Raw genomic sequence first — 12307 nt, 5'->3', positions numbered from 1 at the left:
AGGAGGAAACAAGGAAGAACCCACCAACTATAGGCCAGTATCACTAACAAGCACTATAGCCAAAATTTGTGAGAAAATAATCAAGAATAGATGGGTAAAACATCTGGAAGACAACAACATATTAAACCCAAGACAATTCGGGTTCAGACAAGGAAGATCATGCACCACAAACTTAATATGCTTATACTCAAGACTAATAGACATAGTAAAAGAAAGAAATGGATGGGCTGATTGTGCATTGACAAAGTACCACACAGAAAATTACTTAAAAAACTGGAACACTTAGGAGGAATACAAGGAAACCTACTAAAATGGATGGAGGACTTTCTGACTGGTAGAAAGATGAGAGTAGTGCTCAGAGAAAAATATTCAGATTGGAAAGAGGTGATCAGTGGAGTACTGCAAGGATCTGTACTGGCACCAATAATGTTTGCTATCTATATGAATGACATGGACGAGGACGTGAACTGCTACATGAGCTTCTTTGCTGATGACGCCAAACTGTTAAGGAAAGTAGAAACTGATGACTGATGAGGACTGTGAAGCACTGCAAGAAGACCTAAATAGGGTATGGAACTGGAGTCAGAAATGGGAAGTGGACTTTAATACTAAGAAGTGTAGCATAATGGAGTTTGGAAAAAGCAAAAACAGAATATCAGGAAAATATACAATTGGAACCAAGGAAGTAAAGAAAGTAGGATCCGAAAAAGATTTGGGTGTAATTATCACGAACGACTTGTCCTATGATATACAGATTAACAAAATTGTCGGGGAGATTTACAACTTGCTAAGATCAATAAAAGTGGCATTTACATACTTGGACGAAGACATGATAAAAAAAATATTGGTTACATTGATAAGGCCTAGATTAGAGTATGCGGCGACATTGTGGTCCCCCAGTACCAAAAAGAATATAAAGAAAATAGAAAGAATCCAAAGAGCAGCTACAAAAATGGCACCTGCACTTGCAAACCTATCATACGAGGAGAGATTGGCTAAACTGGAGTTACCGACACTGGAGCAAAGAAGAGAGGTGACCTATTGACCATCTACAGAATCATGAAAGGCACAGAGATACTTGATAGAGAGAACTTACTTAACTGGGACAAAAGAAACACAAGAGGACATGGAAAGAAAATAAAAAAACATAGCTATAGAAGAGAACTGAAGAAAAACAGTTTTCCACATAGAGTTTTGGACACTTGGAACAAACTGGATAATGAAATAGCATGCGAAAAAAAAACATTCATGAGTTTAAAAGCAAACTAGACACTGCGAGATACAATGGCGGGACATCACGAGCATAGCTCCCCTTCCCGCAAAATACAACTAGGTAAATATGATGATGATGATGATGATGATTTAACGTCACAAACTCCTCTCTATAGAGAGGCTAGGACAGTGCCCCTTTATTAAAGAGGACTTTGTAGCTTAGAATTTAATGAACTATGTCCTTAGTTCAACTCTCCCCAAGTAGGGTTCAAATTGTCATCATCTCAACCCTCAGCAAAAGTAATGATGCCCTAACCCACTATGCCAGTAAGCATATATATTATATTGATATATTATTATATGTATTATCATGTCTATTGTATATATATATATATATATATATATATATATATATATATATATATAGTAATATATACATTAGAGATATCTTATATATAGGGTATTCGAGATAAATTTGATCATTTTTTTTTATCTTTTGTCATTTCAGAACCATTTGAAGGATTTAATGGCAGTAAAATGCAACAGATAGCTGATTCTGTGTATTGTTGGTGGATGTGAGACCTAGAGAGTAAGGACAACTGGAAAGCACCAGAATATTGGAAGAGAATGACCTACATCATGATTTACACCAGATTAAAAAATTCAGAAACATTAGCTGCAGCTCAGTGCTCCTGGAATAATGTGAAGGCCATGAGATATGAGCTGGAGAATTGTGATGGAGATGTGTAAGCAGTGGCTAGCAGGAAGGATCATAGCAGCTGTTTTGACTCTGTCTGCACAACAATATTCATCGAGAAGCTGCAAAAAAGGTGTGGGAAGATCCAGGCAAGGCAATGTGGACCTTGGCAAGAAAGATGGGCATCAAAGTGGTGACTATGAAGAAAGCACTGAATGAGGATCTTTGCCACTCGCCATACAAGAGGTGCTCTGTGTCACACCTCCAGGAAAACCCAGAAGTGGCTGTTTGAGAGCTTCTAGGACTTCAGTCCCAACACCTGGCACCCCAACTAGCCTGATTGCAACCCCATGGACTATTATGTGTGGGGCACGGTTAAAAAAAGGCACCAATAGTACCACCTCCAACACCAAGGATGAACTGATTGCCAGGATCAAACTGGTGTTCGGATATCTCTCGAAGGACACCATAAAGGCCATGTGCTACAGGTTCAGGCCCTACCTGGAGGCCATGGTGGAGGCTCAGGGCAGCTTCTTTGAGCTGTATTTGGCAAAAGATCCTCTAAGAGATGCATTTTGAATTTTGAGAATACATAAATTTTTGGCCAAGATTTTTTTCTTTCCTTTCCAAAAAAGTGTGAAATTGATCACAAACACCCTGTATATATGTATATATATATATATATGTATATATATATATATATATATATATATATTATATATATACATATATATATGCACTGTCAGATGGGGCTAAAGTAGCCTAGAAATGCTTGATTTCTATACTTAGAGTATAATAAAATTTAAATGTAAGGCAGTTCTTATAATTCCATTACAAAATACAGGGTTTACATAAAACATGGTCAAATACATCATGTGCCTGCACATGATGCTAAAAAATAAATAAATAAATAAATAAATAAAATAAATGCTGGGGCAAAAGTGGCCATGTGAAAATGGGGGAAAATTGACCAACATACACACACTTCTAGCTCTACCTAACATACACAAACCCTCAAATGTGTTTTCAGCATTATTCTTCCTTTGTAGGTGCCTGCCAGAGTTAACTTTCTCACAATCTGGTCTTTTAAGACCTGTCAGGTCAATCATTTGAGATTTTTTAAAACAATTGGTTATGAACCTTATATTTTTCATTCTCAGCCCTTCTAAATATGTCCACTGTAACAGTGGACTCCTATACATTTTTTACTTGGCCAACAAAATGAGGTACCTTTCTTGCCTTAAACCTAACAAGAACATAACAGTTGAGCATCAAATTGTCCGGTGACCCATCCTCTTCTGCTGTCTCTTCTGACTTTTCATCTTGATTCAATGGTTTGTCTTGCTCTTCATCTTCACTCAGCTTCTCTAGCTTTTGTTCTTCTTCAAATACCAGTTTGCGTTTACGTGGACGGGCTGAGGCTGGAGTCCCAGATGAGGAAGCAGCTTCAAGGTCTGCAAGACTGATGCTTTTACCTGGCTGAGGCTAGAGTCCCAGATGAGGAAGCAGCTTCAAGGTCTGCAAGGCTGATGCTTTTACCTGGAAGGATGTTCAGAGCCTTCCTTCTGGGTTTCTGATGACGCACACTTTTCTCATTATTCCTTAAGGTAGGAGAGCGTGTTCAGCCTGAGGAAATCTCACTGGAAGTACTGGTTGACCTCTTCCTTAGTGACAATAGCTCATTTTCAGGATATGTTTTGGCACTGCCACTGTGACAAGAGATCCTGATGTCACTTGAGGAAGCCATAAGCCCGATCCATGCCTGGCATGTTGTTAATGAATTGAGGGATTTGTATTCATATCCTTGTCAAGTGATAGCAAAGTGTCACGATGTGTCCAAATCGAAGGCAAAGCTGAAATCCCCTAATGCACCTATATTCTGGATAAGGACTAGCTCTTCTCCTGATGGCAGTGCAGTGTTCCTTCTGGATTGGAAAGGACTTTCAACCTTTCTTTTGAATCTGTTTTGGAGGGTTGCCCTCTGAATGACATATTTAGCACTGACTTCATGGTCAATACAACCTTCTTCAAGCTCTACGAGGGGTGATCAAAAAGTAATGACAGTGATACCATATATTTTCACGGTACAGAGGTAAATCCAAATAGTGGCCTACATTCCTTCAAAGTACTCCCCTCCTGCCTCTATGCAACGTTCCATCCTCTTTTGCCACTTCATGAAGCACTCACGGTACTCAGAAGCCGATATACCTCGTAGCTCTGAATTGACTGCTCGCGCCAGATCTTGGATGCGATGAAACAGCTTCCCTGCGATCGCACCCTTGATCTTTGGAAACAGCCAAAATTCACAGGGAGCAAGGTCAGGCGAGTAGGGTGGGTGGGGGAGAAGTGTGATCCCCTGCTGCTCCAGGAACTGCACAGTGAGGCGAGCTTTGTGGGGGGGCAGCATTGTCATGGTGCAGCAAAAGGCGCGATCGGCGACGGGTTGGTGCAGTTTTGGCCTGATATTCCAGGACTCGAGGAAGGACGTGATCAGTGTAGTACTGGGCTGTGATAGTACACTGTTGAGGCATTACATCCACACACATTGGTCCTTGTGAATTGAAGAAGATGGTGAAAAGGCGCTTCCTGCTGCGAAATCCTTCCTTCAGAATCTGAGGTCGAGGTTCTTCATCACTCAACCACACCATGTTAGACTGCTTGTCTCTGGTGGTGAAGAAAGAAATCCAACACTCATCTCCGGTAGCTACATCTGAGAACTGTTTCGGACCATTTGGCTCGAATTCAGCCAGCCATAGACGACAAATCCGCACCCGTTCGCTCTTTACAAAGACAAAGGATTACAAAGGCGGAGCATGCTGACAGGAGGCCTTTTGATCCATACCTAGGTCGGATGGGAAAAAAAAAAAAAAAAAAAAATCATGATAATAAAATAATAAATGAAAACTATAATAATGTAAATAACAAATAAAATACATAAATAAATGCATAGGTATAGTTAAAATAATAAACAAACAGGTAAATAGTAAATGATAATAAATTGACATATAACTAATAATAAATGAAAATCAGAGACAAATTATAACAAAACAAAAACAAATAATATAACATAAATTATAATCATTACAGCATCTTACTTAGGTATTTATCTAAATGATTCTTAAAGCTTCGAACTGAACTCCATTGCACTACCTGTGCAGGAAGTTTATTCCATTCATTAACTACACAGTTGGCAAAGTTGTTTCTACCTACTTCCAAATTGAATCTATTTCCGGACAGTTTGAGACCATTGTTTCTTGTCTGATTCTCATTCAATGTGAAAATTTGGTCACTTTTGATTTTGTCAATTCCCTTTCAAATCTTAAAGACCAGTATCAAGTCACTTCTGAGGTATCCATCGATCACACTTCTTCCTCAGCCCTAAGTGTTCATGCACGATGTCATGTGCGCTCCCATAACTGACACCGAGCACCAAGGATAAGAATCGAAGACTAACAGTTGGATCTTCGTCAATGATGTCCCGCGCACGGACCGTCATTGCTTTGGTCACGGATGTCCGAGGGCGGCCAGGACGATGATCATCTTCTAGCTGCAATTTTCCGGCTGCGAAAGCTCGAATCCAGCGGGAAACAGTTTCCAGTGATGGAGTAGACTCGGGAAAAACTTGCAACAATTCCTCTCTGATCTCCGTTGCTTTTTTCCCGAGTTTCCACCTTGTGAAGGTGTAGAATCTGCAGCCTTCTTTCGAAAAATCCATGTTTCCGGTTAGAGAGGCAAACCAACAATGACGCAATCGCACAGCACAACGATAAAATGTAAGCTAGACAAACAGCGACAAGCTCAAACATGTAACAACAGGCAACACTTGCTGCCCCTTGCTCCCCGCCCCCCCAACACTTATAGTCTCTCAGCTACGAGTCCGACTGTCATTACTTTCTGATCACCCCTCGTACTAATGCAACCACTACTGCATCTTGGGTGTACTGGAGGCTGTTAGTCCCAGATTTCTTTTTGTATTTGCAGATCATTCTGGAAACAAGAGAAAAATTATATTAGAACAAAGATTTTTATTATAAATAATAATAAAAATATTGGCCATTTTGGCTCATATATTTCACTACTTTTGCCCCATGGCAGTTTATTTATGACCAATTTTTACACACTTAAAGTAGACCTCTAACATTTGTTATGTACATACCTGATTAACTGTCCATTAATGGTTTGAAAGCTGTAGTATTCCTGTAACCGCAATTTACTAATTAGTTAATCTCTGAAAAGCATAAATGGTAATTATTAGTCAAACATTTTCAATTAACATTAGTGGTATAGGCAAGGAATATTTTTTTTAGATAGACAAGGTAATAAAACCACCAACTACTATGAGTTTTGTATAATTCCTCCCTTTATTTTGACAAACATAATTATGTAACAAAGACAATGGCCAGTTTTACCTCATGTGGCTACTTTTGCCCCTTCCAATGGTATATATAAATAGAAATACACACACACACACATATATATATATATATATATATATATATATATATATATATATTTACACACACACACACACACACCTAAAGTGACTTGACACCTGACAAACATGTAAATAAGTTATTTGGAGAGAGACCTACAATTTATTAAGATCAATGAAAGTGGCCTTTGACTACATGGATGAGATGGTTAAGAAAATAATCATTACATTGATAAGACCAAAACTAGAATATGCTATATCAATGTGGGCACCTAGCACGACGAAAAACACATGAAAATTAGAAAGAATCCAAAGATCAGCGACAATAATGGCATCCACACTATCAAATATGACATATGAACAAAGATTAGAGAAATTACAGTTGTCAACATTGGAGCAGAGAAGGGAAAGAGGCAATTTGTTGACCATTTTCAGAATTATGAAAGGGATGGAGGTTCTCGATAGAGATGACCTATCAAAATGGGACAAGAGAGAAACAAGAGGACACGAAAAGAAACTAAAGAAAGACAGTTACAGAAGAGACCTGAAAAAGAATAGTTCCCACATGGAGTGATTGATGTCTGGAACAAATTGAACAGTGAAACAGTGAATGCCAGAACTATACATGATTTCAAGAATAAACTGGATGTGGAGAGATACAAAAATGGGTCACAACAAGCATAGCTCCTGTCCCATAAAATACAACTAGGTAAATACACACAACGGTCAAAGTGACAGCGAAGTTTGAACTCCAGGAAAACTTCAAATTTCATGGATCTCAATGATGAGGAAGTACCTTTGTTGTATTAGTAGGGACGGGGAAAGCTTGTGGGGTAGTGGGAAGGGGAAAGCTCATGGTGTAGTGGGAAGGTGAAGAAAAAGGAGAAAGGGAGGGATTACTGAGGAAAATGGAAGAAAATAAGGAGACAAATGGGCTCCCCCGGACTTCAGAAGGAATGTCAACAAAAGGGCTGCAGACGACGCAGGTGAAGTTGAAAATATCAGTAAAGGCACTAAGATTAGAAATATAGATAAGAACAACACAATAGAAACTGGAGATAATAATTTCCATGGATTTAATGAGGGAGGGGATGCCAACCTCCTCCAATTAGCAAGTCCAGAGGAAAAACTAGAGAAAATGAACAAACAGTGGGAGGCTAGGTTCAGCCAACTTACACGGATTACACAAAGAGTTGATAAATTGGAAGAACTAAAGGAGAACCAAAACCTAAATAAATAGAAGAATTAAAAAGACAGTTAAAAGAAGTAAAAGATGAGAATGAGGAATTGAATAAAAATAATAAAGAGAATAAAGAGTCCATAGCAAAGGAAGTAGAGGGTTGGAGAAAAGTCCAATAGAACAACAAAATTGAATTTAGAAATATGGTGACACAACACATGAAAGAACAAACTAAGGACACAGTTATTAAAGTGATGAGAGAAAAGGAGACTATAGTAAGACACTTAGCGGACAAAAAGAAATGTATAATTATATAGGGATGGAAGAGAAACATAATCTAAATAGGACTACAAGAGTAAAAGAGAAGGAAAAGACAATGAACAAGAAACAGGGAAAGGAATTGAAGAAATATATGGAATAGGGAAGTACAATAGAGATAAGTCCAGACCAATTAAGGTTAAATTCAGGTCACAAATAACAGCAGAGAATATCTTAGCAAAAACAGGGAAACTAGCAAAAAGTGATCAGAATAAACAGATATGGATAAAAAGAGAAATGAATAAAGAGGATGGAGAGGATGAGAAAACAAAAAGACTAGAAGCTAAGGGAGAAGAAAAAAAAAAAAAAAAAAAAAAACAGTGAGAAAAAGAGAAATTCTATTGGAGAGTAGTGGATATGAAAGTGAGGAAATGGTTCATAGCAGAGAAAAATGGAAGGGAAACAGAAAACACAATGGAAGTAGCAGAAAAATAAAAGTGTCTTCCACAAATGTAGATGGCTTATTACCAGGCTTGAATGAACTGAATGATTACCTGAAGGAAAAAGAACCAGACATAATGGGAATTGTAGGGACAAAATTGAATGGTCCACTACCACCCAGCAGTGTAGGAGATGGTGCATATAATTATTGGATTAGAAACAGAGGTAAAACAAGGGGGTGGAGTTATGTTCCTGACTAAGAAGGATATAAATTTAAGGAATGTCATTTATGGAAAGGATAGAGACGATTATGATGGAAGTGGAGGACAGGGATGGGAAGAGAGAGAACACAAAAGTATGTTAGAAGACACAAGGATAACACTAAATAAGATAATGGAAGATGGAGGGAGAATAGTTATAATGGGTGATTTTGATTGTAAAGAAATCTGCTAGGAAGAGATAACAGTGAAGGGTGGAGACGACCTATGGGGAAATGTATTACTTGATATGATTGTAGAACATACAATGATGCAATGGATACAAGAGAATACTAGGTATAGAAATGAGGAAGAACCATCGAGACTGGACCTGATAATTACATTAGAACCTGAAATAGTGGACAAGATTGAATATAAGACGCCAATAAGTAAAAGTGACCACATATTAGTTGAACTGGAACTAAATGCGGAAAAATACATGAAAAAAAAAAATGAACAATATAGAAAGGGAAGATTGATGTATGGAAAAATAAATTTTGATACAATGAGAGAATTCTTTCAAAAAGCAGACTGGGAAAGGATACACAAGGAGGAAACAACAGCAGAAGAGAAACGGAATATTTTGACAAAAATTTATAAAGGAGTGGAAAAGTATGTTCCAAGACAAAAACAAGAAAAAGGATATGTAAAGTGTTGGTACAACAAAAGATGTAGGGAGTTAAAAGAAAAAGGGATAAAGTTTGGATAAAATGGAAAAAGACGAAAGACCTGAAAAATGGAAAATATATACTAATTATAGAAATCAATATGTACAAGTGTGCAGAGAAGAAAAGAGAAAATATGAAAAAGGTGTCATAGAAAAATTTAAAGATCAACCAAAACTATTTATTTAACAGATTTGTAAACAACAAACTGAAAAACAAACAAGATTTAGAGAAACTACGACAAGGAAGAACTGAATACACAGAGGAAATAGAAATGGCAGAAATTATGAACAAGCATTTTAAATCAGTGTTTACGAGGGAGAACATACAACTTAAGAGATATCGAGTGGGAGGAGAAAGTCCACCCTATGAAAGAGATAGAAGTACCAAGGAATGACATAATGAATCACTTGAGTAATCTTGATATCAGAAAATCGCATGGATCAGATGAAATAGCAAACTGGATTTTGAGAGAATGCAGGAATGAACAGACAAAATACATAGTCTAATAAGCAGTTCATTGAAAGAAGGAAAAGTTCCAGAAGATTGGAAAAGAGCAAATATAGTACCAATATATAAAGGGGGAAACAAGGAAGACCCTACTATCAACCGGTCTCTCTTATAAGTATGATAGCTAAAATATGTGACAGAATTATCAAAATTAGATGGGTAAATCATTTGGAAAAAAACATACTAAATCCAAGGCAACTTGGATTTAGACAAGGACAATCATGCATCACAAACTTAATGTGCCTCTATTCAAGGCTAATAGATGTAATACAAGAAAGAGATGGATGGGCTGATTGAGTATTTCTAGACCTGAAAAAAGCCTTTGATAAGGTGCCACATAAGAAATTGCTAAAGATATTAGAAACTGCAGGAGGAATACTGGGCAAACTGCTGAAGTGGATGGAAGACTTCTTGCATGAAAGAAAAATGAGAGCAGTGATAAGATGAAGTGATTAGTTGAGTTCCACAAGGAACAGTACTGGCCCCAATAATGTTTGCTATATATATTAATATGAATGAAGGAATTGAAAGTTATATGAGCTTCTTTGCGGATGATGCAAAATTGTTGAAAAAAGTGAACACTGTAGATTGTGAGTCACTGCAGAGTGATCTCAATAAAGTATGGGAATGGAGTAGGAAGTGGGAGATGGAATTCAATATTAAGAAGTGTAGTATAATAGAATTTGGAAGAATCAAAAAAAGAATAGCTAGATCATATAAATTGGGAGAGGAAAAGAAATAAAAAAAATAAGTAGAAAATGAGAAGGACCTGGGAGTCATTATTATGAATATGTCCCCTGAGAAACATATAAACAAAATTTTTGGAGAAACTTATAATTTAATAAGAAAAATCAAAGTGGCATTTATATACCTGGACAAAGAAATGGTGAAGAAAATACTAGTCACTTTGATAAGACCAAGATTGGAGTATTGAGCAACAACGTGGTCACCAAGTACACAAAAATATATAACATAACTTGAAAGAATACAAAGAGCAATTATGAAATTGGCACCAACACTCTCAGAACTATCATACGAGGAGAGACCAGCAAAACTTGAGCTACAGACATTATAGCAAATAAGAGAGAGAGGAGACTTGATAACTATAGAATCATGAAAGGCATAGAAACTATTGATAGAGAGGATCTAATAAAATGGGATAGTAGAGATACAAGAGAACACAAAAAGAAAATCAAGAAAGTTATAGAAGAGACCTGAAAAAAGAACATCTTCACCCACAGGGTAATAGACGTTTGGAACAAGTTAGATGAAAAGGTGTTGTGTGCAAATACGATACATAAATTTAATATCAGTCTAAATAAAACGATATGAAGACGGGACACCACAAGCATAGCTCCCCTTCCCGTAAAATACAACTAGGTAAATACATATATATATATATATATATATATATATATATATGACACACACACACACTTTGATAATGTTTGCCATATATATAAATGACATGGATGAAGGTGTGGAATGTTATATGAACTTCTTTGCAGATGATGCAAAACTACTAAAGAAAGTAAGTACAGAGGAAGACTGTGAATCACTACAGAAAGACCTGGATAAAGTCTGGGAATGGAGTCAAAAGTGGGAAATGAACTTCAACATCAACAAATGTAGTACTGTGTAATGGAGTTTGGAAAAAGTAAAAATACAATATCAGGGCAATATAAAATTAGTACAAAGGAAGTAAAAAAAATTAGCTCGGAAAGGGACCTAGGAGTAATTATCAGCAAAGATATGTCACTAGTTGAAGACACCTATAATTTACTAAGGTCAATGAAAGTGCCACTTGACTACTTGGATGAGGAAATGGTAAAGAAAATATTAGTCATGCTGATAAGACCATGATTGGAGTATGCTGTGACACTATGGCTACTCAGTACTAAAAAGAATATAAAGAAATTAGAAAGAATTCAAAGACCAACAACAAAGATGGCACCAACACTCTCTAAATTGACATATGAACAAATATTGTCCAAACTGGAACTACCAACCCTGGAACAAAGAAGAGAAAGAGGAGATCTACTGGCCTTTTACAGAATTATAAAAGGGGATGGAAGTCCTAGAAAGAGATGATTTATTAAAGTGGGATAAGGAAAAAACAAGAGGATATGAAAAGAAATTCAAAAAGGATAGTTCTAGAAGAGATCTGAAAAGGAATAGTTTCCCACACATAGTGGTAGATACCTGGAACAATGTGTGCAAAAACTATACAAGAATTTAAGAACAAACTAGATGCTGAAAGAAATAAAGACAGGTCACTACGAGCATAGCTCTCTTCCCATATAATACAACTAGGTAAATACACTCACGATCGAAACACTGACTGGAATGGACATCTAAAGTGAGCTCTGAAACTCAAGAGCTTTTTCGATAAATTTGAGGAAACACCCACCTAGCTTTGCTTATGTGATACGGGGCTATGTTCAGAGGGTGGCCAAATTATTAGCACCATTTGCTACAAGTATAAAACTTATATATACACTCCACCCTCCATTTCATAGACTAAATGAGGGAGTTCCAAGTCTGGGAATAGTAAATGTCTGGCAACTGCAAATACACATATTTATGTAACCATACAGACTTTAAGCACACATACAGACTCAAAAGTTGGAAGTGAACTTCAATATCAAGAAGTGT

At 37.0% G+C, this 12307-nt stretch overlaps 1 protein-coding gene across 7 annotated transcripts in view; it reads right to left on the bottom strand.

Moving 5' to 3' along the window:
• Window positions 1-2808: 2808 nt before the first annotated feature.
• The window catches only part of LOC143022953 (histone-lysine N-methyltransferase SETMAR-like), a 33627-nt gene continuing 24128 nt past the window's right edge, over window positions 2809-12307 (bottom strand). For 4 of the 7 annotated variants that reach the window (XM_076181373.1, XM_076181374.1, XM_076181375.1 and 1 more), the window contains 2 exons: window positions 6066-6137; window positions 4759-5896 (listed from right to left, as the gene is read on the bottom strand). In XM_076181373.1, coding sequence (XP_076037488.1) covers window positions 5247-5624 — 378 coding nt within the window. In that variant the 5' untranslated portion in view covers window positions 5625-5896; window positions 6066-6137 and the 3' untranslated portion in view covers window positions 4759-5246. The other 3 variants (XM_076181378.1, XM_076181379.1, XM_076181377.1) reach the window with 2 other exon arrangements.

The sequence above is a fragment of the Oratosquilla oratoria genome, unplaced genomic scaffold (genome assembly GCF_046742065.1).
Source record: "Oratosquilla oratoria isolate Oo_2021 unplaced genomic scaffold, ASM4674206v1 SCAFFOLD240, whole genome shotgun sequence".
Lineage (NCBI taxonomy): Eukaryota > Metazoa > Arthropoda > Malacostraca > Stomatopoda > Squillidae > Oratosquilla > Oratosquilla oratoria.
This window is presented reverse-complemented; position numbering and strand designations above follow the sequence as displayed.